At 43.2% G+C, this 27,223-nt stretch overlaps 1 protein-coding gene across 1 annotated transcript; it reads right to left on the minus strand.

Moving 5' to 3' along the window:
• Window positions 1-20: 20 nt before the first annotated feature.
• On the minus strand, window positions 21-27,223 carry LOC142970907 (prickle-like protein 1). Its single transcript, XM_076111388.1, has 8 exons — window positions 27,023-27,223; window positions 7,983-8,180; window positions 7,568-7,681; window positions 5,723-5,860; window positions 3,512-3,715; window positions 3,207-3,393; window positions 2,021-3,031; window positions 21-1,920 (listed from the first exon to the last, which is right to left on the minus strand). The coding sequence occupies exons 2-8, from the start codon at window positions 8,166-8,168 to the stop codon at window positions 974-976; spliced, it is 2,787 nt and encodes a 928-aa protein (XP_075967503.1). The 5' UTR covers window positions 8,169-8,180; window positions 27,023-27,223; the 3' UTR covers window positions 21-973.

Raw genomic sequence — 27,223 nt, forward strand, 5'->3', positions numbered from 1 at the left:
AGGACAACCATTCCTGAAACTTTGAGGAGAAAATTATTTATTACAAGCGTCTTTACATCATGAAGCATTTAGCTGGTTATGTCAGAGCAAGGGTAGTGAACAGGTCAGCTGAATTTGGATAATGCAGGTGTTCCTGCCGTACGTATCATAGTTTGTACACCAATAGCGTTGCCAAATATGTCATAAACATTGTTACAGAGTAACATGGCACTTTACTGTGAAGAGCACAGTTTATGAAGTGGCACCTTGGTTTCTCATGAAATATTAACGAGGTCTGTTTTGTTTACCGTTACAACTGCTATTTTTATCTATCATTCACTTGGACAGAAACAATTCTTAAAACCACGGATATAAAAAATACCAGTAATAAAATCTTAACTTAGTATATACATAATCATTTGTACTATTATGCATTAAATAATTTTTTGGTTTGCTTCTATTTTCTACGTCAACCCCTGTGTTCAGTAAGTATCCACTTTAATGCACACAAAGATATTGCTGCAAAACTTTTAACTGAACATTGTACATGAAACAAAAAAAAAAAAAACGGCAAATTCTGCAATGAAAGAAAAAGTCGCCACTCTGCCAACTCTGCATAATTCTGGTCTGCACTGTCTTAAGACAGGCTTCCATATGTACGAGTACATACATCTTGTTAGTGCTAAAATTCAATAAGACCCAGTATATGGGGTCAATTTGCACACACACACACACACACACACACACACAAGAGAGATTTTCTGACTATATGTTGCACAAATCTGTCTTCGCAGTTTGATTTCTTCTTTCAGTAGATCCGTGCCTGAAATATGATATGCATCTTGACCTTCTGTTAGGGCATAATACGCAGTCTGTGCACATTGTTTGCTTCAAACTGCCTTTCTAAACCCAGATTTGATCCGTCATATAATCAGAAAATCTGACTTTATTGCTAAGTGTAGTGCAGGTTATAATGTAAATGCACTCTGAGCTGTTAAGAGATGATACAGTTTTTGGAGCGGTGGCCTTTTCTGCGACCAGTCTGTGAGCCGTGGCTCTGGGAGGAGAGGGCTGTAACCCTCGTCGGGTAGTCCTCAGCGTAGTAGCACCCAGCCGCTCGAGGCTGGGGGATTGGCTGGCCCAGGAAATAGCCCTCCTCCTCAGAGTCTGACGATGAGGAAGAGCAAGTGGAACAACAGTCGTCCTCATCTCTGTAGAGACCCATGAATTGCTCGACTCGTGGGTCTCCTTGAGCTGAGCTCTGAAGCATATAGTCAGAACGGGTTTGGGAGTAGGCCAAGGGTAGCCTGTTTGCAGGATGCTGTAGGAGCATGGCACCACATGGAGAGTTTACCAGACCCTGCTGCTGGGGCTCATACGGCCTCTGTGCTTTCTCCAAAGGCATCATGTGAAGGTTGTTGTCCGAGCGAGTTTTGCGGCTCCTGTGGTGTTGCCGGTGTTGGTGCTGCCTGCTGCGTCCATGTTGGCTCGTTGGACGACTTTTCTCTCTGCCCATCTCTTCTGGGCAGTACGCCCTCCGCTGTGGCCTCTCACTCATGGGATGCCTTCTAATATTGACATCGAATCCATCATTGTAACCATTGTCCACAGTGTCCTCTGAGAACTTGACCATCTGAGGAGGCCTGGATTGGGACCTGCTCCTCCTCAGAGCTGGGGCATGGACAAAGGAGGGTGGGAGGCCTTCCAAATTTGGGGACAATGAGAGGTGTCCTCCTGATGTGCCTCCCCTCTTTGACAATGCTACCTCCTCATCTCCCTTCTCCATGTTTAGGTTGAGAGAGTTGGCACTGTGGTGAAGATGAGATGAATTAAAGGTTCCCATGTTGCTCATCTTCTCGCAGTCATCTGCCACTGAGGGATCCTGTATGGCGAGTGTGTAGACTATAGGTCTATCCCTGCCTTCTCCATCCACTGATGCACCTAAAAAGAGCAAACAGGAGAGACAAGTTTTGAACAGCTGTTCAATAGAAAAAGAAAGCACATTTTTCTACTGAATACATGCAACCAACAGTCTCCTTACCAGTGATGTTTGAGAGCGCCAGGGAGTCCATGGAGTCTCCAGCACCCTGCTCGGCTTTCCTCAGCTCATCAGCGATGCACTCAAGGGAATCTTCATACCACTGCCTGGTGTCTGGCCAGAAGGCCCGTCTCCCTGTCCCAGATTGGTCCTGATCCTGGTCCAACTCCAGCTCTTGGATCTTTCTGGCACTGGCAGGACCTGGATGACTCCCGTAGGCTGAGTCTCCCAACCCATCCTGGGATTGGGCCCAGTACATTTCAGGCAGGTGCTTCTTGCTCATCAATCCAGGGCTAAGGCTGTTGGCTCGGGATTGATTGGAAGTCTGGCTCTGGGTGGGACTAGCAGGGGTGGGAGAGGAGGCGCTAACCCCGATAGATGTAGAATCAGGCTTGAGCCAGGGATCAGAGACACTCATTAGCCTGTTTCTGTCACTGCTAGCGCTGGGAGATTTTAGTGATGGCTGCTGAAGTTGGTTTAACATCCCGCGGTCACCAAACTTGAGAAGGAGCTGAGTCATATAGTCCTCATGCTGGGCCCACTCCTCTGGATCCTCCTCTCCACCAGCATCCTGCTCCTCCCGCTCCCTCCAGAACCTCTCCTCCTCCAGGCCTAGATGGGCCATCTTGCGCCCTACGATACCAATGTCGCAATCAGCATCTCCATTTCTATCGCCATCGCCCTCTCCATTTCCAAACTTATAATCAAATGAAGGTACAGCGGCAGGGGGGTTAAACAGCTGTGACTGTCTCCACTGTTCGGCAGGCCTGCTGCTCTTCCCCATGCGTACACTGCGCCGTGATTCACGTGACCGGGCAGACTGGAAGGCAGAATCAGATGAGTCAGAGGCCTGAATATCTTCCCCCTGGCTGCAGGCCTTTGAGCAATAGATGAGACCCTGCTTTGGCAGGAAGGGACAGCCCAGCAAGGATGTCTTGCACTGGGCACAACAGAAGCACTGGTTCGCAGCATGCCAGTGTACACCTTCATAGGTCATCTGGGCATGGTCAACACCTAAAGGATAGTAGGATGGATAGAAAAGGAGCATACTATTAGATATCATTCTACGCAAGTAGCCAAAGAAATACATCAGTAGGACCTTGTGCTCGACCGTGCGTATAAAAAGTTAAGTTCTTTATCCTAATCCCAAGAGAAACAAATAAACCAGCACCGTTCAAGAATAACTCACCGATGTTTTCACCACAGGCCTCGCAGTACTCTGCATACAGTGACTCAAAGCAGCCAGTACAGTAGGGGCGGCCATCTTTCATGATGTAGCGCTGCCCCCCCAGCATTGTCTCGCACTCGAAACAGGCAAAGTGCTTCATGTGCCAGTGACGACCCTCTGCTTCAGTGCACTCATCCGCAAAGATGATCTGAAGGGAAAGGCACATACCGCTGTTAGCTCTGTGGAACTCTATGGACTTGGTGCTAGTATTGCCATGGTTCATTGTAAAACATTGAGTGGGTAGTGCTACTACTGCTGAGCCTTACCTCGTCACAAGAAGAGCATCGTGGTTTGAGAAGCTCAGCATGATGGCGCCCGCAGAGGATCTTGTCATTTTGGTAGAAGTATATCAGATCCACCAGCAGCTCTTGACACGTGGTGCACGCAAAGCACGCTGGGTGCCAGCAGGGGCCCAGCCCTGCTCTGGAGGCAAAAATTGCCATCTCCCCTCCATTGATGCCTCCGCCACACTGACAATCAAACACAAACAACAGCTGATCCATGAGATTTATATTTCAGGCATCTTGATTCTTTTATTCAAAGGGACTTACTACACTTAGGGGTTCATCATTGAGTCTATGACCGTGCTTAATATGCATTAATAATTAATCTGTGGATAACTTTGCTACGTTGAGAGTGAAACCGTGGAGATATACAGAGACATATGAGAAAGAGATTTAAAAATAGACGTGTGGTACAGTTGATGCTTGTGACACATTTGGAATGCAACATAAACAAAAAAAAGATTATGGAGATAACTATTCAAAATATATCACATATCCGCTGATGTTTCAATCGCAGCTGATGCTAAAAACAAAGAAGGCCAAACAACAGGTGATCACACTGCAAGAGCCAAAGGAATATGATCCATTCAAAACAGATCGGTGAATCCTACAGCGATGACGGTCACACTACAAAAACAGCAACGGTTGTTAACGTGGAAACTGTAATTAAATATTTGTGTTAACATGAGGGGCAGATGCAAAATAACAATATACATGTAAATGGCTTGACTTATACATTTTGTCCCATAATCTTAAACAGAATACACTGGCCTTGGTCCTGAGTCAGAAGATCGTATGACTCCACAGAGATCGTAAGCGCATGTCTGAACGTGCAATCACGAGTCTTTATATAACCCAGCAGAGCTATGACACACCCATAGGCAGCTATGGGATAGCATGCCCAGCTGTTAACCATTATTACCAGGGTGGACACACAGGGACCCCGGATATGGTGGTGTTGAGTGTCCCCCACCAGGAAACTGGAGCCTGACAAAGTGTGAATGTACACATCTTCGTGACATATCCTTTTGAATACATGGGCATGTGCAGTTCGTGTACGTCCACAAAGTGCGAGTCAAAGAGTGGTTGTGTGTTTGCAGAGCATATATGGACACACATGCATGTTCAGTATGTGTGAGAATGTGTGTGTCCGTTGGGGTTCCTATGTGTCATTACAGTGTGTGTGTGAGCTTGCATCACTGTGGTAGCATCTGTGTTTGAGTGATGACAGACTGCATCTGCCTGTCCAGGGGGAATTAACATGGCTAGCCTGGCAGACGATATGGCTTACTCATTGGTCAGGGCTCAATTTCACAGAAGCCACGTAGCACTAATATTTATGTTTGTTGCATCGAAAGGAAGTTTTTCCGGAATACGGTTGAGGGCAGCTTGAATGACTCTTGAGTGTTTTGGCCAACCAAATCAAAAGTAGGAAACAGAGGTCCAGTTCTCGGATTGTTTCCAATGTATTGTTTGTTCATAGCTCGCTATGACTCCAACCAGCATGCCTAGAGCAAGATGTCTCTCTTTCCCTGAAAGCCAAGGTTCCCTTAAACAAGCTGACTGAAAAATAGCTTGGATTCATAAAAACACAAAGGATTAACAGGATACTTTTATTTTACAGTACATGCTTACATAACACTGTTTATGTATTTAACAGACTAAACAATTTCTGTTTTACCAGTGAATACATCTAAAACTCTTGTAAATCCACTTTGTTCAAGAGTTTTCAAACCCGCTGACTCTTTTCCAGAAAAAGTCTTAAAACCAGCTGCATGTACTGAGCTGAGCTGCAGTTGATGTGGAAATATGTGCCGCATACTGTGACTTGTTTGGAAAAAAGTAGGGTTTTTAAGACTTTATGCAAGAATTACTTGAGAAATTTGTCAAATTCCTCATGGGGAACTGGCTTCTCCGCTCGGCTTGAGCGTGAGCCTCCCAATTTCCCTGCTTCCCCTCTCGCCCTAATGAGGAGGTTTATGTCCATGATTTAAACCATCGCATTAGCCAATCAGCCTCGGGCTGCTACTCGTTGGGATGGTGGGTGTTAGCTGCTCGCGATATAAATAACTTAAGACCCACAAGTTGGTTTCCTCCTAGCTCACCTTATGGCTACATGAGCACTAAACGACGCAAGGCCATGTGTGCATATGCATGTGTGTCTACTCGTGGGTATCGATGTGTGGCCCTTACATTTTCACAACGGGTGTGGTGCAGAGCTCGGGGCAGGATCTTGGGTGTTCCTCTCCCCAGTGCCTCCCTCTTCCTCTGGGCACTGAACATGTGGATCTCCCTCTTTTCTTCCTCCGTCAGAGAGTGGCAGTAACGCACCTGCGAGAAAGAAAGAAAGAGAGATGAGTGGAGTTGACAAAGTGAAAGCCAAGAGAGGTTGATTTAGCACTTCCACCCATTACTGATGGTGGTTCAGCTTTCATCTTTGCTTGCAACTTTGAGGGAAGTATATGACATGCAGTCTATGGCTGGAAAAAAGGGTTTAATTAAAGCTAATTCCCCTGAAGGCTGCATTGAAAGGATGGCGTGAGCACTACACAAACCCTTCCTCTGTGTTTAGACATGGTGATGACGGCACAGATAAAAGATCCAAGACTATCCTAACAACTAGCTTGGTTGTTCTCTAAACAACAGTAAACGAAGCCGGTGTGTGAGCTCCACACACTCACTGTCTCGCCCTTTTGCACACACACAACACACACTGAGTGCTTCTCCCTTCGAACCACAGTTACGCTCGGAATCCTCCGGCAGTTTTGCTCCCTCAACCACCAGGTCTGCCAACAAACATCATAAAACCGCACAGTCAAACACCGTGTGTGTGTGTGTTGAGTGTTACTATTGTGTACCTTCCATGTGTGTACACAGAGACCACATCCGTCAGACAGTAGCCCCCAGGGCCTCCCCTCTGGTGATAACCCCTCCACCATATCTCCTAATGTAAACTCTATTAACACAGATGTGAAAGGAGTGCTGGGTTTACACATCATAAAGCTATTACCCAGAAGAGGGAATGCAGCCATTGTTTTAGTTTACAAGAAAAGACTAGCAAGATTGTTAAGACTCTACTCAGCTGTTGCTTTATAGTTTAGTTAGGGCTGGGTATGGTTTGTTATTTATTTTTGTCAATTCTATACCAAATTTATAAAAATGTGTATATATTTGTACACATATTTAAATGTCTTCAAATGCAACATATTGTGAGATGTTGTATGGGAGTTGAAGTGTTAAACAGTAAGAGCCAAAAGCAGGTGAAATCAGTATAAGTGTAATTAGTGAAAGCATTTACAAATGTACTCCTACAAATTCCACTGTTCACTCCAACTGCTTCCGGCGCTTCCACTTCCACCCGACACTTTGACTGACAGTCTCTGTAAGTGTATACTCTTGAACTGGCACCAAGTTCTTCCACTTCAACTGCCACTTCCAGCTGTAGTTATCATTTTCATTTTGACTTGGATTTCAACTCTTTTCAGCACTTTCATTTCCACGGATACTTCAGAAGCTACTTTCACTTCAACAGTTTTCATGATTTCTAATATTTGAAACATTTCTTAAAAATGTTAAGCAACAAGCCCAGAAAAAAATCTCTGCAAAATCTTCAGAAAATGTTGCCTTTTGTAATCTCAAGTTTAAGCTTTGTAAACAGTTGAATTAACCGTTTGCATGTTAGCCCTGAAAGCAGTCGAAGACTAAGCTGAAGAATAAGAAATGAAAGCAGATGAACTGAAATGCCAGATGAAAACATCTGGCATTTCAGTTTAAATTACAGTGCCAGAAACATTTCAGACTGTGCCAAAACTTTACCTTAGTTCTAGTTCACAAAATTAACTTGACTCCTTACTGTCATTCATCCGTCCCTTAGCTGCAATATCTATGACGCACTTATCAGATTTTGACAAAATTTACAAGACTTTAAGATACTCCGAGGGGCCCTATAGGAGCTTTTATAAGTCATAACAAGGTGGCATGTATGTTTGATCACACACCCCCGACACTGTCTCTCTCTCTCTCTCTCACTATCTCTACCTCGTTGTCATGCGGCGGCAGCTGGTAGAGGAGCTGTCGGATCCGGTGCTTTTCACCGGGGCTGTTGACGTACGGCACCTTTTCCTCTGGCAGACAGGAGAAATACATCTGGACCTGCGGATGAAGTCGGATGAATGAACTTTAGAGGACAGAAGGAATTTACATCATGTCAGCCGATAGGTAGCTTTGTTTAGTGCACTGGGAGTATCATCCTCTCGCCATTTTAGAGTTTGAAGGACCCTATATTATCAATTTCTTTCCATCATACGATCAGTTAGATTGTACACATAAATGAGAGAGAACTGTTGCAGCAGAAGGCAAGCAGTGCTATCAATTCAACCACCGACAAGACAAAGGCCGGCTGTCATTTAAGTCAATTAAGTAATTTTAGAGGAAACATGTAAAGGGGTCCTACCTGCTCAGGCCTGAGTCCCGGTGGCACCCACGCGTACTCCTCCAACGCACACCCAGAGTCGTCATCTGAGGTGGAGCTCCTCTGGAAGCCCACGGATATTTTCCCCATCTTTCCCCCAGTACGAGGCTCCATGTCCGGGCCTCGAGGAGAAGGGCGCTCCCCTCTTTCGCTGCGCTCCAGGTTCATTACACACGGGCGCTGTGGATAAGAAGGGAGGATTTAGGAATCACATTTATAAAACATACCTTTAATTTTTTATACCTCCTCTGTTTGATTATGCCCAAAGCTCTGGCTTTTACTTCGCCTTTTCTTGTCACTGGCTGCGATACATGCTGATTTAGGTCTTTTTGCACTCATTGTAAATTCCTCTGCATTTTGTATTTGCCTGCAATCAGTCAATTCGTTTTAATCTCTGTTTCTCAACAGTATTTTAAGAGTTGCGAAAGGACAAAGTTTCTCTGTAACGCACAAGGCCATCCTTTCACAATTCAACCTCTTGAGTCACACACAAGAATAACTTATGTTATTTTCCATCCCATTAGTGGAGTATGTCATGACTTCCTTTGTTTATCCATTACAGAATCGTGCTTGATAAAGTACCCAAACTACTACTTGTCCACCTCCAAAGGGAACTTAAGACATTAGGATGATATATAAAAGGAAAACCATTGCAAGCTTTTTCCAGTGTGGTGCACTTATTCAACAACCAACCATAAAGCAGTACTTACAAAGGCACATTCTTTGTCAACTAGAATTATAATGCTTTGATGTGATGCAACAGAACTTTCCAGCTGTTATCCACCAAACATCTGTTGCTCTTATCCACTGTGCGACAACGTACTGAAGCACGTGTAAGCAGCGCAGCCTACCACATTGTGCTGGGGCGGTGATTTACTTGCAGGAAATCACTATTGCTAAGTAATGTGGCAATAATCTTCCAAAAGACAAATGATCAACCTTCAAAACAATCTGCATGTGTCCACTCAAGACTGCTGGAGCATGAATCCACTTCCAGCTGCTTTTTTTTCTTCCTCTTCACGAGCTGATAACAGTTGGCCTGTTACATGAATAGGGATTAATCAGTCTCGTCGCTGTGTCGTCCGCCTTCAGCAGTAGCCCTCTTATCTCAGCAGCCATGTTCTTCTGAGCCCCCTCAGCCTGATAAACAGCACTTTGGTCTCATGGTGTTGAAAAAGCACACTTGTGATCTGCCCTGCTCTGCCTCTTTGATATGCAAATATATGTACCAGAATAGAACTTGTTTGGGTAAAAACATCACACAGGCCCTCAAAACTTCATGTAGTTTTAATCTTTTACACAACAGCACAGTATCAGGGACATTAGGATGATGGCTTATATTGACAAAACATTATGCCTGTTTACTGTGACTGTAGAGCAGTCATTAACATTAATTTGGATAAATTCTTGTGCCAGGTGATACTTAAGGACTCTATGAAAATGATTGGGGTAGGGAGGGGGGCTGAACTATATATTTGACTTTTTTTTTTTGAAAGCAAGACCCTCCTTTTCAAGCTAAATATGTGAAATGGAGCAATAACTTTAACATAGCCCAAATCGCACATTCCGAGTGGAATTAGCAATTGCCAAAATGATGATAAACATGACAAATGATGCGCCCTGTCTACCAATCATTCCAAATTCTATACTTTTGAACCAAAAGCTACGAAATAAACAGTTGTTACCGCTGTCAATGAACAATCAATAGGCGTACATGCAAGTTTCACATGTAATAATGTTTATGGAAGGGTTCATTTTACAGTAAATCTAGCAAGAAAAGAGTGAAATAAAATATAAATGTGGGGCAAGGAAACATTTTAGACCCTCCCCTCACCTCCCAAAAAAATTTAATATCCTCCCTTCAGCAAAAATTAAAAAAAACATAACCTTTCCCCTTTTCTGACCTTTCCCACCTCTGTCATAATAACTTCTGTAGAGTCCCTTATCAGATACAACATATGTAAATAGAAAATTGAAATCCTTTTTTGAAGATCGTGGAAGTACTTTGACACGTCTTTATGTCATAAATAGGTGTCGTAGTTCACTCGCCATTCCTACTTTTCCTACTAAAAATGTATGATAAAGAATGTTTATCTTGCGTGCACCCCCTCCAAAAGGTCACAGGTCAGTTGCAACTGAATTCACAAGCAAAACGCTGTTGTTGTGCAGCCCCATCCTCCTAAAAATGGCACTTCTGTCTTCACAGCTCACCCTTAAGGCCTCCAACGCCAAGCTGTTCAGTCAAAAGTAACACGACTGGGGAAATATTAGCATTGCCACAATTAGCATACAGTTGAATGAAGCCCAGGGACTCTAAACACTGAATTTACAGATTAGAAATGCTGTTAAAAGTCAAACCAAAGCCCTTATCACACAACCAAAAAGGGTATTTGACTGTTGCTTTGTTCTCCAGTGACTAATCTATCAGGTTTTATGGTAGGATAGATAATGTTATCACCCAGAAGCTTTTCTTGACCTGTTCTGCTTTATCTCGACTGACCTAGTTCAGACCACAAAGTTCTGCAATTAGATGGAGTACACGTTTTAGTCACTATCTTAGTGGCACAATGGTAGTTTGTGAAAGAATAAGGGGCCTTGGTTTTCTTTTTTTTCTTGGTGACAGCATGGTTGCAAGTTTGATTTCCAGCAAAAAAATGTATACATGACATTTGTTAATGGACACATGTGGGTTTTTCCAACAAAGCCAAAGGGCCACCCAGCATCACCACAGACTTAAACAACATGAGAGCCGTCACATCTTACAAACTGGCAATTACTAGAGTGATTGTGTTCCCATTGGCACGATATTGCATGATGCCATTTGACATGTTTGGAAAGGAACGTGCCAAAGAACATCAAAACATCACCTCATGCATGAAGAAAAAAACGTTTTTTTCTTTGGTATTCGATTATTTTCATTATTGACAAAATAAAGCAACAAATCCTCCCTTTTGAGACGCTAAAACGAAAGAATCTGATCTTTTCTAGTTTGGTGCCCTGGTATCTGTTCTCCGCTGCCCTTCAGCTCTCCTGCCTCTCATCCCACAAGCTATGGGGGAAAAAAAAAGGTGACTGCGGATTCCTGAGCCAATGCACACTGCAACTCACATTACACCATGTCACCCATTGGCAATAACACAATGGCTGTCTTTGTCGAAAACAAAAACAAAATGTCCAAGCATTCCTTACTCTAACCCGGGCCACGACGGAGACGTGACAGGAGAAGGTTAAAGAGGTTAAAAGGGGAAACTCTTTGAAAAAGGGCATTTAAAGAGTCACAACATTGGGTCTGTGTAAACACGGGCCAGATGTAGCCGGCTAACAGTTAATCGTGTGCGCCTCCCCCGTTTAACTGACACTTTTAAAAGGGGCCCTCCTTCGCCGAAGAATTGGTTAGTCAAACACTTTTAAATTTTTTAAATGAACACAACCCCCGGGCAAACTAAAGGAATACGTCCTAATTTACTGACTTTTACAGATGTGTATCAAATTCTCTCAGTGAGCAGATATATATGCAAACATCAAATCGGTAGAGAAGTTGCAGCTTTAGTTATCTGCAGTTAATTCAAATGACAGATATGGAGGTGTTGCGCACTTGCCGAGACCAAAACAGTGAAAACAAAGTGAAGTCTATTTTTCTAAACGTCATAGGATTTACTTTAGGAAAACCATTAAATTGTAGAGTTCAAAGGCCGAGGTCATCGCTCTTTGACTGGCCAAAGAGTGTTATTTTAAAGGCCAAATGGGTGTCAGGGGGTACCCAGGAGACTTAACACAGCTTGAGTGAGACCACCTGCACAGACACATAATGAGTGTGTATATTTCTATACACACTCACCACGTACTATATCACAAATAGAGCATTACACACATGCAAGATCACCTCTCTCACGCACAGATCTAAGTTATGGTGGAACTTGGGTGGAAGCATTTTCCACAGCAGAGCTGCAAAAGCGCTCTTCATTCAACAAAATCCTTCTGCATTTTGGCAAGTTTCAGCTCATCTATTTTCCTCTCACCTCCAGGAAAAGCATCTTTCCTTCCGCCTTCGCATAAAGCCCTCATTCACTTACACAATCCCCCTGTTCACACAGTTGCTCCAACTCTGGCTACATGTCTGCAGCATCAAGCTCAACAGATCCAAGCTCTTAATCAGATCCAGATCCCACTCAGCCTGGAAGTATTCCCCCAACGTCAGCTGTGAGGGGGAAAGTCTGAAAAGACGCAACTTTCACTCACGCAGCAGCTGGGGAGCGGCTCCTTCAGCTATCCAAAATGTCGAGGTCCAAAGAGCAAAAAGAGGAGGGCCTGTATCTGGAGTGTCTCTGATCCCTGTGAGTGTGTGGGAGTGAGTGGATGTGTGTGTGTGTGCTCTTGGGGCAGCCAAGACTTGTCGGCCCCTCCCTCACCCCCCCCTCCCCCCTTCAGAGCAAATCGCCTGCCATTGCACTTCAATCACACACACACTTCACAGTCAACACCCCACGTATCTCTAAAACCCCCTTCCTCCACCAGAGTGACATCAAGCCCTCCGCCCAGCCCCCCATCTCGGCTGCAGGATTCCTGAGAGCCAGATGACATGTCCACTCTACTCTCACACTCTTTCTCTGTCTGTCTTAATCTTTCTAAACATTTTGGTTCTACAAGCCAGACTACTCACTGCCGTATAAGAAATGAGTGAATGGTCATTAGTACCAGAGTCAATTTCAAACTCATCGTTTTACTTTTGAGAATAAAAGTGTAAAAGAGCATAAATCGACTCATTGCTTTTTTTTCATATATTTGTGGTTATTTGCATCAAAATCACCAGCTTCATTTTTTTTCCCTTCAACTTCCCTTCAGACAAATGAATGCAAGTGACTGCATAGTTGCACGCTCGCTGTCATTAAATGCTGTCTGGGATCATCAAGTTTCATGCAACTTATGTCATTTGCTCCAATAATGTCACATTCATTTCTACTCTGCTGCTGATTAGATCCCGTGACAATGCATGTGTTCTGGGCCCAGCTGCTCCTTAACATTATCTCATTATCAAAACAGAATATTTTTGCAATAATCTGAGCTAAATCAGACTTTGTAAAGGGTTCTACCATATGTTAAATGATGACAATTAAGTCTTGGTTTAGAAAATGGCTAACAGCACAAATCTGTAGCAAATTATGGTACTTTTAAACGGACATTAGTTAACTTAAAGTTACAATAACTGATTTTTCTTAGCCACTTGGGGGAAGCAGAAACAGTTGAGTTAATATGGTTAGCTTTTAACACTTGCCTAACTTTGTCTATCTGCTGTTTGGTGCTGGACTGGTAGCATAGTGTTTGCCAACATATTAACACCATGACAAACGTCTCTCCCTGATTTAGAAGTATTGAAATATATAAAAGGAGCTGATCATTTTTCTTTCCAAAATGAAACTCCTCATGTTCTTCTTGAGGTTTTCCTAGTTACATATTGACTGTGCTTCCTCCCAAGGCAGCCTCATCCATCTCAGGAAATTCTCACGCTGGGGATCTGTCTGCTCAGCCCGTCACTGGTACCACCGCCCCCTTCCTCATTTTGGAGATCTGAATGAGTGAGAGGAGAGGGGTCCCCCGTCCTCGTCTCTCACTTCAGCCAATCACAACGACGTTATTGTCAAAGAGCACTTCTCGTCAGGAAACTCCTGACAATCCGGCAGAAGAGTTTTGTTCTAAAATAAGATATCCAACATGTGAGAAACGGGACACCGGCATTATCAAATATAAGATGTGAAATGTTGCTCAAAACCAGTGCAGTGGACAAAATACAAACAACTCGCTTGATATGCCCGGGGAAGTTTGTTGTAATTTATTTGAACGAGCTCTGCACCATCCGTCATTGTGAAAGGCTGAAAAGCAGCAACGGCTTCATTTAAAGAGCCTAAAATGACAAATGAGTTTACTCAATTGTCCGGCAGACAAAGACACCCTGTGCCTTGACAACCCCACAAAGTGACTTGCAGAGAGGCCAGCAGAGCTGTTTGTCTCCAGCCAAAATACCTGCTACAAATGAGAAATAGCTCCGTTAGATAGCTATAGCTTAGCAGAGTGAGAGATCCTCTGTGTGCATGGAGATGGGATTGTCTATGTGCTTCACCGAGAGAAGCTATATAGATATAGAGAGGGATAGAGAGGGATAGAGAGAGGCCTTGGCAGTCCAGTCAGCGGGTAAACCTTTCAGAAAAGCTCTCTAGTTTTCCAGGGGTCTTGGCGGTGCTCTGCGAAAGCCGCTTCTCGTTTAACCCTCTGAAAGATGTGCATTTAGTTTCCCGAGATATTTAACAGGAAAAACTCTGTAAATCCTATTTCAGGCAGATGGATGGAGAGGAAAAAGTTCTATTTTTGAGACAGACAAGTACTTAATTTGGGTTAAAAATACAGACAATGAGTGTGTGAGGAATTATCTGGCGTGAATAGAGGACAGGTCAGAGGATGAGTGGCTTTATCCATCACAATAGGCAGATATCAGCCCTTCAGACTGGGCCTGGGCTTGTGGCCAAAGACCGGGGGTCCTTTAGAGGACAGTTGACCTTACCGTCTCCTCTACTTCCTCTCAGAAGAGAGGGTGCAGAAAGTATCTGAAGTTCTTTAAAATGTAGTCTTATTGTTGGTTTTGGTTCTTTTACAGCCAAGAAACACAAAGGAAAGAGGACTTTGACGTCATTCTTTATGTTTGGATTCATTGGCTTTTCAATTAGCAGGATTACAACTTAGCTTAAAAGTAGACCTCTGTCTTCTGTCCCTCGCTTTGCAAAATAAACTTGAGGTTTTAAATGGGTCTTAGTCATTATAAGGCAAAGGCGTCATGTATCAGCCCTCTGTAAAGCCATGTGGACATGTGCTGAATGGAGGACACTCTGGTCTCATTCACATGCCGGAGGCTGAGGAGCAGCAACTAACAAATGGAGGGTTTATGCAGTGACCTTTGACCCAAGCCAAACGCTTACAAATACAAACGTAAGATGAAGACATAGTGAATGTGCACAAATGCACAGTTTCACCATAGCTATACAGCTGCTTTAGATGGGACCTTTTTTTAATTTAGAAAAATGGCAAGTGCTCTGCGTTATTCAAAATGATATCACTTGACTCGCAGCATCACATGTCACGACTATTTAAGCAAGATAGATAAAACCACAACGACTCTAGGACAGGGAGAAACACTGACATTGATAACAAATTAATCTGATTTAATGGAGGAACCTGATATTTGGCTGATATTTAGTATTATTCGGTAACATTGAGCACAGTGAAGTCAGACTGAGTTTGGGCAGAAACCTTTCGATCAAGGACTTTCTGAGCAGTGTTGGCTTTCTTTGTCTTTCTTTGGCAAAAGCTTTGGCCTGGGGTTCAGACAAGATCTATTGGCTTTCTCTAGACTTGAAATACAAGACCTCGTCTAGACTACACATACCCGGCACGCTTACTCACTCCTTCTGGCTGCACATTTCATCTATCTGTTGGAACAGAACTCAGCTGGTAATTTGGCCCTTTCTTAACCTTTTATTGTGCTAAGCAGACGTGCTCTCTTCTGCATTTTCATTTTATAACGGCCATTCACACCTGGACTCTACTACCACTACCACTCTGTTTCATCCCCAGGAGGCAAAGAGGGGGTTTAACTGACTCCTTAGAATGCAAATATCAGTGGTGACGTCCCTCTGTTTGTTCAAAACAGAAATCGACGAGGACAGTGACATGTCGCAACTTGTTGCAGGACAGGTCGTCATTAAAACACGGAGACCATTCCGAATGTTAAAGTAGCGCAAAGTGCAAATACCACATGAAATGTATACGATTGTGCAAATAGCTCTCCTAAACAAACCAACATAAGCTTTGAATGTTTGAAAGTTTTCAGCACGATTATTACCTTCAATGGCAATTTTCAGGGCTACGCCATGTTCATATAATTCTGTTAATCTAAGGGTGTGGAGGTTATGGTGGAGTTATAAATTATCAGCAATTAAATATAATTTGTAGGAAACAGTCATGTTCTCTGTCCCACCACCTTGAAAAGGCTAGTGTATGCTTGAGATGAACTAGTTCGTAAGAACAGTTGTCGCAGCAAGTCTGAAGGCACAAATGCTTGTAGCTCGTCTCAACGATCAGCCATCGCAAAGAGGGAAGAGACCCCATGAACTGTACAGACGGTGCACACTTCTGTCTCCTCATACCCACTCATGATGTTAGCTGCAAGAGAAATCTTGAAAAAGGTCCTAACACAACAAGTAACACTGCTGAACCAAAGCTGACAAGCCCAGACAACAACAACAAAAAAAATCACAATAGAGGCATTTCAAATTATGAAAGCGAAACTTCTTTTGAATGAAGACTGTATCCGTGACTGCCTTTTTAGACCTGTATATGGCCCTGTGTCATATGGACTTATTTGTTGTCAATATATATCCACACCAACTCCCACCAGACACATCTTTCTACAAGTAGATAAAGATAAAGACACCAGTATCCGGACTATCTCGTTCTGATTCTAATTCTGACAAACGAACTCACACACATCTCTGCTTCACAAAAAGACCTCCGATCCACGTCTCAATTCACATCCATTATGATGCCTCATTCAGCCCCATTGACGCCGACAGACGCCTCTCAGCAGCCTTTCACACCAGGAAAAGGATCTTGAGACCTCGCTAACAAGGCCCACCAGCCTAACTCGCTGCCGCATATCAGGTCCGTCGAAGTGCTGCTAAGTGGTCTCGCCAGCTCGGTGTTAATATTCCCCGACACTCCTGGGCCCGAGTGAGATTTAAGTTTCTGTCATAAAACCCTCTTCTGAGATTTGTCAACCACTGCAGGGTGTTACCTGCACACCTTTGGGACAATAGGAGCAACAATAAAAGGGCTGTAAAATGCAGGAAATGGTCAAGTGACGGGAGCTTATAGGGATTGGTTTGGGAAGCTTCCGTTCAGATTCTTCTTGACAGAACTTGACTTAAACCATTTATGAGTGCAATGCAAAGTGGACAGCCCATTATTGGTGTTGGTTCGGCCCACACTAAAACATTTCAACAACTATTGCATGGAAGCCTAGGGAATGAATCTTAATGACTTTGGTGATCCCTGACTCTTCCTCTATTGCCACCAAGAGATATTGTGTGACATGACTCTACTATTCTCAACTAATGGATGTATTGCCACAAAAAAAAATAGGTACTGACATTCCTGCAACCCGTCATGAATAGCAATGCTGAGCGTTCAACTTTCAATCTAGAAACACTATCAGGTCTAAATCTAAGTTTTGACCAAATAACTGCAAAACTAATGACATTCCCATGAGACTTAGCTGGACTTTGTGTTAATTCCTGCTAATTAGCTAATGATAGCATGGCACGTTGTCATTGTGCGCATGTTAGCATGCTGGCATTACCTTTGCAAGTGAACTCCTTGACTAGACAGAAAACCTTTGCACATGGATCAGCGTTTGTGATCTCTCACAAGATCATTAAATCTATCGGCTTTGGGGTGTCTGAAGCTAGAGCTGACTTCAGTCACTAGCGTGCAAATGTTCTATTCATTCGCTTCCAAAATAGTAGGCATCAGATTTAAGAGTAATCGTTGCAAAATGAAAATAATCGCTGCTTCAATGCAGCTTCTGTTCAGCCTTACGTGTGTATGGCAATCGTTATTGTGCTTTTGGTTCTGCCTATATCCCTGCACATGTAGCCCATTATTCTGAACTTTGAGGGGATTTTCTATAAATCCCTCCACTACTCACAGGCTGATTAGACTATGTTGAGGAATTACGCTATTTCAGGGCTAAATGGGGTTGTCAAAAACAGTACAGAGGCTTCTCCCGTTCATGTCTAGAGGTAAGTTATTCATTATTATCATTTGTTTCCATGATTTGGCGGGGTCTGCCTCACTTAAACCGCTTAATAAGAGTCATTACCTGAATCTGACGGCATGCAAGTCCTAGATGGTCCCTGTAGGCTAAAATATCTTGCCAAGCCGAAGTATTCCCCTGGATACAAAGTGTTTCATCGGGCAACTGGGTTATACAATATATCCACTGTGGAAAAACAATTAAGAATAGATGAAGACATTTATTTCTCTGCATTGGAAAATAATGGCAACTAAGGTCTGAGAGTAGCTGGTCATGTTTCTCAAAGATATGCACATATCCAATCTACTGCATTGATAAAAAAATAGGCAGCAATGTTAAACAGCATCACTCTCAACTTACCACAGTGTGACAATCCTTTATAATAGCAATGTATTTGCATGAAATAAGAGAGGACTTTCACTCATTCAGTGAGGAACTGGGATATAAGTGCGAAACACCATCACAAAACTGTAATACCTATTAAGGAACAAAAAGAACCTCCTGTCATTATAGTAATGTGTGTGTGTGTGTGTGAGAGAAAGGGAAGACTTGTTTCATGTCTTGTGCATCCCATCCAACACTAATTTGATATTGGTAAGCGATGCATTCCTTCTTTAACAAAAGCCAGAGGTTACTTTAACTAACAATGTGAAAGGAGTGTGTGTGTGTGTGTGTGTGTGTGCGTGTGTGTGTGTGTGTCTGTGCGCGTGTGTTTGAAGCGTATTAACAAAGTCCCAGGCTGCTGCGATCACATTGCCTCACATACAGAGTAGAGAAGAGAAAGAACAGGCAGATATTTTTACTGGAACAGCAGTGAGGGACGGACTGATGTGGAATGTCAAGAACCAGATTGTCTTGTTCTTGTTGACATAAAATATATGAGTATCACTGCAGCTTTGCTTCACTTCATTGTTAAAAACTAAAAAACAAAAACAAATAAAAGATAGAAGGTGAAATATTTGAGCTGCTCTCTAAAGAAAAAGTCACAAACAAACTGTTATTATGCCACAGATGTAACAGAGCTTGATGGTAGCCAAAAGACTACAATCAAAGATAAGAAGCCAGTTTCTCTATTTCCTTTTAACAGCAAAATAATTGTGAAACAGTCCAGCTGCACACTAAAAATCTTTATTTTTACTGGCCTCAACGATACTTTGAACAAAGAGTGATGCATCGTCTTTATTGCCCTTACATGCAATCCTTCTATTAATCTAAGGATCCATCTGTCTGACTACAGTGTGTCACATGACACATTCAGCCAAAGGAAACATAAGTCAGGGCTTTGTCACTCAAGCTAGATGGAAGCATTGCTTAATTAAAAAAAAAAAAAAAATCCATGAAGAAAACGAAAGAGAGGGAATGTGATGACATATGCAAGACAAGCAGCAGCATTGCATCACATTTAAGGGAAAGCTGTTTGTTTTTACGTGTGTGTGCGTGCATGTGTGAGAGAATCCCACATGAGTTTTGCATAAGAGATAGATGTAGGCCAGGGATTGGGGTTGTGTACACAGAGGCTTAATGACAGAACCCTGAAGGGATGGCGCATCATTGAAGCGGAAGAGACAAACGCATACGCACATAAAAGTGCCTTCACTTTCCCATAATTAAGCATTGGAAACACAACAAGAGCTTGGAACGGCAGGTTTGACCAAGTTCCCCCGCCCCCGGCCCTTTGTCACACTCGGGCTGCAGTTTGCCTGCATTGGTTGGCTCCGTTCTCAAGGCAGCGCAGTGTCGGAGAAGGGTGTGTGTGAAACCATATAGCTTTTAGCTCTGATAGCTGATTCCCAAGGCGCTTTTTGTCCCGCTGTATATGGGTTACTGAGCTAGCGATAGAAGTGAGACGGACAACAAAGCAGCGGAGTGATATCAGCTTAGCTCAGCATGGCAACATTTTGGTGGCGGGTTTGGAATGCCACGAGGGCGACAGATATCGAGGCTGTGTGTCATATGAAAGTGGTTTTGAGCTCCGTGCTTAAATAAACTCAGTATCACAGGAAAAGTGGCGTGACTGGTCATTTTGCAGGCTGTTTGTCCCCCCCCCCCCCCTCTCTCCCAGGGACTGTGGTTGAATTTGGCCAGGCGGTTGGCTGTTGGCATTCCACACTGACCCTCGAGTAGCGGGCCTGAGGTTCATGGGTAAATCGCTGTGTAATTTTGGAGCAGTCTCTCTCTCTCCTTCGACCTCCCCCCTTGTTTTTCCTCTCAGCCAGCCATATCCTCAGTTGGCCTCTCTGTTAATTCAGACCTACCTGACAGTTCTGACTAAAACCTTCTGGGTTTACTATCTGTCCCGCTCAGCGACGGGCTCAGCTCTCTAAACACACTCTGAAGACTAATCTGCAACAGATGGGAGACGGACCGGAGGAAGTAGTATAAAAGGATATACAGCATATTTGTACCCCTCTAAACCAAACGATAGGGTTTCAGCGAAGTTCCAAGCAAAGCCGGAGGAGGGCTGTAATGATGTGCACAGCGGCGGCTCCCAGGGGCTTAACTGGACATATTACTTGGAGATATAAGCTGCCCATCCGCAACCAGATGTCTGAAAGGCCCTGAGGGGGGATTCATGAGAGACGGGTACATGCAGACACACTCATTCACACACTCACAGATACGTGTAAAGTACTGAATGAATAAAAATGTATTGAAACAAGCAAATGATACATACATAAACAAGCCCACACATGTGGGATTTCACAGGTGGCTGGTTAGAGATAATAAACGCCTTAGCCCCCCAGTTTACTGTCTGGCTTTTGAGGTCATCAGTGTAAACACAAAAGACATTACTTACTACCTCATTAATGCAAATGGAAATTTAAGCTCCCGTTCTCAGGCAGAAAAAAATAATGAATCTCTGAACGCTGAAACCCAGACAGCTGTCAAATCACTGTTTGTATTGGTTTTGCGACAAACACTTGGAAAGCCCTGAGCTTTAGCTAACCACAACTGGGGAATATCTGTTACATTCTCCCTTTCTTGGAGATGAAATTGTCCTAGCTGAAGGATACACTGCTGTTTGATTACTTGCCATAGAAAACAAAGTTAATGGCTATATTAGAAGACAGAGTTCCTCTTAAAAGGAAGTGCAGGCTTTCCTTTTGAGGACTATGTACCATCTACAAATGCCTGGCATGATTTCTGCACTAACAAATGCAATTTCAATTGAGGGCAGCTGAAAGAAGCTGTGAACTCTGACATATCACCTTTTAAGTTGACATGGTAAACATGTTGCTTATATACACATCCAGTATTTACACAGCAACATTACTATTCATTTGGAGTTGTGTTTTTAGCCACAGTTTGCCATTTAACAAATGTAAGTTCAATATTCACTCTTCTTTTAGCTCTGTTTTTTGTCTACACCAACTCCGGAGGAACATATTACTTTTAATAATATTCATAGCAGCTTTAATGACCATTTCATCCCGAAAGCAGGACTCACGTGAGTGCTGAAGAAAATGTGCAGCTTTTGGTGAATTTGGTGAGAATCCTGTAAGTGTCCCTGCCCTCATTTACACAGCATTTATCACAAAAAGCCCATTTCCTGACTCTGAGTGGCATCCGATTGGATGGAGACATTTCCCCTTTGGGATGCTGTGAGGCAAGATGGAGATAAAAATGACAGATAGGACATGTCCTCAGAGGCTTCAGCAGAGACAGACGGCCACCCAACAGCAGACAGTTTACATAAATGTGGATGTCTTCCTGAAATTGTGCAACTTAACATTTCTCACAAAACTTCAAAATTGTTCTCGACCTCATCTGCTTCTGTTTATTGAAGCAGACTAACAATGGAAAAAAAACAAGAGTTAGATTCATGTGAACGTCCTGTGCCATCTGATGCTTCATGCATATTGGAGGGAAGGTAACGTGGTCAGAGGAAGAAAAGAGCAGGCTGTCCCTGATTAGACCAGAGTTAAGACATTCTGCTCAGGAGCTCGTCTTAGCCTCGGGAACAAATTGTCCAACACATGAGACCGATTTTAAGAGGGACGGCAGGAGCTTAGCCATGTTTTCCTGATGCATGCACCTCAACTTTAATCCCGGAATCACATATAATGAGTTTCCCTGTATATCCATTTTGGAATATTTATGAACCGTTATAATGACCTTGTTTTTGACCTCGTTCTGTCCATTCAGTGCAGCTATTTTTAGCCAACGATTGCTCAATAATTGCTTTCTGCATCCGTTATCCACAATATACTTTATTTCAAGCCAAAATGAGTGTGTGTCACTTACATTTTGGACACGTTCCTCTGTTTCCAGCATTTTTTAGATAGCCTCTTCTGGTTGCCAAGTGAAGGAGGCATGGCCACGGTAATGACAAGACTCCAGACTTGTTTAGATTAAATGAACGAGATATAACGAGATAATTATAGTGAGCGTTGTAACCGTTGAACAGAGCCGGGCTTACCGTTCCTCTGTTTCCACCATTTTTCTAAATATATTCTTTGCATGATGCAAACAGTTGCAAGTTATACCGTTTGGATGGAACAAGACCAGGTTTTAACAACATCATTGTTAAATGTAAAACATTTATGTCCAAAATGTCAGCTTTTTACTAACACTGGGAGTGTTTTTGGTTCTGTGGCGGTGCATTTTTTGACATGATCCCAGGGATTTAGAAAGGGTGTTCCTTCATCTGAGCTGAAAACTTGAAACCACCAAACATCAGACTGTGAAGAATCATCATCAAAATTGGAATTAGGAGGTTTTCACATCACAACAGCAATATTATTCGAGTGATGTATCACCCAACAAACCAGAATCTGTTATGGAGACCTTTAATGTTTTTTCCCAATCAAAAACAAAACTGGAAGCTATCATTTGTGTTCTGCCTCAGGGTGGTCATTTGACGAGGAATAATTACGTGGTTGTTGCGCGGCAATCTTGTCTTTCTATACGAGACTGCGCTTCTATCTATACTGCTTTAAAGCCTTTTTAATTATTATCATCTAATAATCATCACCTTTAATGTCTCGCTAACTACTGTGACTGGCGACTGGCAAAGGTGTGTCTGGGCAGGTGTGTGTATCTGTGTGTGCTAGTGGCTTTAATCATCATCAAATAGAGCTGTGTGTATGGGTAATTAGGTTGGTGCCAAATCGACTCTCACTCGCAGGCACGAGTCAGGAACTCTCAACAACACCTCAGTGTTGCATCGCTTAGCAAGTGCTGCGGGCAACTGTATGTCATGCACGTTTTAACACAGCGCGGAGTCCATTACTCAGTGTCTGATATTCTTCTAAACCCTGGTTTACTTTTGCTCCCCACAAGCTGACCATAATACCAGGCTTGTGGAGCCAATGCGGCCAACAGGGCTTGGTCTGTAACCACTCAATGAGCACAAGGATCACGATTGGTGTTCGCACATCTAGGACTGCCGTCCCAACCCCCTACACACACACACACACACACATTTACACACCGCACCTTTCCCAGCCCTCAGCATAGCCATGGTTTATGGCTACTGTATGGCTAATATACATGCACAGTATTAGCCCCTCTTTCAACATGTATAGTGCAATATTTCCTTTAACATGAACAACCTGACAGACACTGAACCTGAACAGACATTTTCATCACATGTGAAAATGCACGTTTATTTTTTTTCAACTGATATCTTGATTAATTGTTTAGTCTCTCAAATGTGAAAAAAACAACTCCAGCTGTGACCAGGGAATGTTTTGATTGGTCAAGGTTGGTCCCAGAACTGTATCCCATTGCACCAGTGATAATGCTGCTGATAACTGGTATAACTGTGGGGTTCCCATGTAAAATTCACAATATTACTTTGAGACTTGTTTAATCTCCGTTCTTCCAAGAAAGCTGTTTGTCTGTTTGTCATTGTTCACTGTTCTGCTTCTCCCGTTCAGCGATTGGTCCTTCACTCTTTGGCCCTTCACACACATCTACAAGGGGATAGCTGCTTGGCAGGCATGTGTGTGTGCGCGTGTTTGAGTGAGTTTGTGTTTTCTGAGGTTCGGAATAATTTACACAACCCCACACTCGATTAATTGCAGTATGACAGGACAAACTTGCCTGTGTGTACACACGTTGGTCTGAGGTATCAGGCTGACGGAGACAGCACAGACAGAACACTGTTGACTTACTCATAGATGGAGATCGCTATTTTTTATACAGACAAACACACTTTATATAGATGTGTATGTTTGTTATTGCTTCCATTCATGCAGTCTAGTGCAAATCTGTACTTAAAACCCTGGGGCACAAGAAATCTGTGCTAGCTGCATACTGTATCCCGTATGTATTATTAGTGCATGTTTATAATATAATGCACTGTAAATGTGAAAAACTGCTCTAAAACACCCTATTCATCATTGAGGTGGGGGAAATGCATTATGATAAGTTAACCAGGGATTTAAATGACCTGCTATGCATTCAAAAGTTGCAGAATTTATCTCCATGTTGTTTTTAAAATGGTGAAAATCTCCTTTTGGTTTGAGCCTCTTCAGCTCTTCAAACGGATTCACCGCTGTGATCAGATGAGGTGTTTCGGCCGAGGAGCCAATGGCTCTAAATCGAGAACACCCTTGGTCGCTGAGCCAAAGAGGTTTTCCAGGAGAGTGTCCAACAATATCAAAACAATCTCCAGGCTGGATTTCCTTTCTGGCACTCAAACCCCACTGGAGAATGAGAATTTTGGGTTGCATGTGAGAAAATGAAGAACTGTAGGATGAAGACTCATCGCGGGTTGCTGCTCTGAAAAACGAGTCTGTCAATTTAGAAAATTGTCCATAAATGAAAAGTCAGCAGGGGCCTGAAAAAAAAGAAGCTATGCAGCAAAACAAAGTCAAGGGATGCATTCATGATCTGTCCACCTCTGCTGCCAATGCTAGGCTCATATTTGTATGACGGTACATGTCCAGTCAATTCTCTGTCTTGAAACCTTAAAAGTCCTCTCAAGAACTGCTTCACATCCTCCCCGATGAATCACATCCTGCTCAGCCAGAACATTTTCCTCCTCCTTTCGCTCTGACATGTTTAAACTAAATCAACCTTTTCACCATGGGTCTCATTTGTTAAACTAGCAAAAATATTATATCAAACTTCACCATGAACTCAGGGACATAAACGCCTGGGATTGTTTGGGGAAGTACTCTTATTTGCTTTCTTGACGAGAGTTAGATGTGAAGAGTGATGTCACTCTTGTTTATCTGTGGTAAATACGAAGCTGCAGCCCAATGTAAACTTAATCTGCCTACCAGCACCTCTAAAGCTCCCTTACTAATAACTTAAAACTTGTTTGTTTAGTTTGTACCAAAGTCAGCGGTATAATCTCTGCTGGTTGCCTAGTGAAAGTGGCGGTGATGACAAGGCTCCACACTTGTTTCGATTAAATGAACGAGATATAACGGGTGAATTATAGTGAGCGTTGTAGCCGTTGAACAGAGCCAAGGCTGGCTGTTTCTCTGTTTCCAGCATTTAAGCTAAGCAATCTGCTGGCTCTTGCTACACATGTAGCTTACAGACATGTAGAAAGAAGTGTGTTTCCCAAAAAATGTCCCAAAAACTACTGCTGCATACAATTTACTGTGCACGGTTGCATTTATTATAAGAAATAGAGAGAGACAAAAGACCCATTAAAAGCCTAGAATCAATGTTGTGTCCCATAACTGGCAGTAGTCGAGCCAAGCACACCGATCATCTCAGCTACTGCCTGACTTGACTCTCCCATGTGCTTCAAATGGCTGACCAATTAACAGCAGCTTAACTCCTGGGTCCAAACACCCATCTCTTTCCCTCTCTCTCACTCACTCACACATAAGCAGGGGCATTCAGACACACAGAACAAAACACATGTATGCGTGCACACAAGCATACAAAGTAATAGACACGCAGACCCTGTGCATCCAGTAGGCCTACCACACACAGACAAGGAAACACACACACAGATACATACTCATTAACAAAGGCTTAGTATTGCAGTGTGTATACCCCCAGCAACGTGTAGCTATAGTCTGGCTGACTGGCCTCCCACAGAGGGGGAATACACCTCAGTCACCTGATCCGCTGCTGCTCTCTCATCCTGGATCAGCTAAACACACAGCAGCTTGTCATTCAATTACAGGACCAAGACTGTACGGCACGGGGACTCTGCAGAACTGAGAGCACTGCCAGGGACTACTTCAAAATATAGAGATTTTAAATTCAATTTTAGTGTTTTTTAACACGCGTCCTTCACGTTTTAAACTCTCTGAAGAGCCCAAAGCTTATTTCTATAACTGCAGCATCTTTACAAATCTTTGCCACCACTAGGTGCCACCACTGGCTTCAAAACAGACCACACAGCACTGAGAAGAAAGTCCATCACAGGACTCATATTCCCCATTTAAACATTTTTCTTTGTGATCTTTAAATACATCTCTATGCATTCTGAGACAAAAGTCAGTGCCTCAGAACAAAGAAGATAAGAAATGGAGCGAATGACTCTCTCACAATCTGGAACAAGTTGATTACAAACACTTAAAACAGTTCGACACCTGCTCTAAAAGTAGATTTAAGTCTCTGACATATGATTGTACATGAGAAAAATGCCCTCTTTGGTCAATAGTTCTGATTGGCTGACGTAATGTGGCTTCGCTTTGTAATGGTTGTGAGGATTTGGGCTGTGGTCTGTCAACACTGATGCGGTTCCGACGAGCTGCGTGAAAAGACTGAGTGGGCGCGTGAAGCCAGGAAAAAGAGTAGACAGACCGAGAGAGACCACCTGAGTGACAAGCAACAGCTGAGTCCACACATCTGGAAACCAAAATGCAACCTTCCATTAAGTGCGTCTTTACGCACACGCACTTTCCAAGATAAAATCCCCCCCCCTTCCCGGATCAGTCACAGTTTCACTTTTTACTCTCTCCCTGCAGGAAAAACATGTCACAGAGCCTCAACTAACTCCTTTCTTTACGCTTTGATGCGTCTGGCCACGAAGTAATGGAGGGACAAATCATTTCCATCCCTTCATCTCGTTGGTACATTGGATTTCAAAGCTTCTTGCTCATTTTATTTATGATCACAAATCTATTGAAAACTCCTACGTCCACACACGACTGCGTGCACTCAAACAGCAAGGTTACAACATTTAAAACATCATAAATTATTGTGAAAATAGTTCGGAGCCCAAAACAAAATACACACTCACCGAAGAAGCAACAACTTGGTTCGGGATCGGGTTCGAATATTCCGTTTATCAGAATAAAATCACGACTCTGGAGGCATCCGGGCTGACTGCAACCAGCAAACACAACTCAGTGCCGTTCCGAGTCCTGAATCAGCTCGATGGATGCGGTCTTTCAGTGCATGGTCGTGGAAAGAGAAGGAGAGGAAAGGACGCTCACCAGGG

This window comes from Anarhichas minor, unplaced genomic scaffold (genome assembly GCF_050575085.1).
Source record: "Anarhichas minor isolate MPS153535 unplaced genomic scaffold, ASM5057508v1 ptg000045l, whole genome shotgun sequence".
Classification (NCBI taxonomy): Eukaryota; Metazoa; Chordata; class Actinopteri; order Perciformes; family Anarhichadidae; genus Anarhichas; species Anarhichas minor.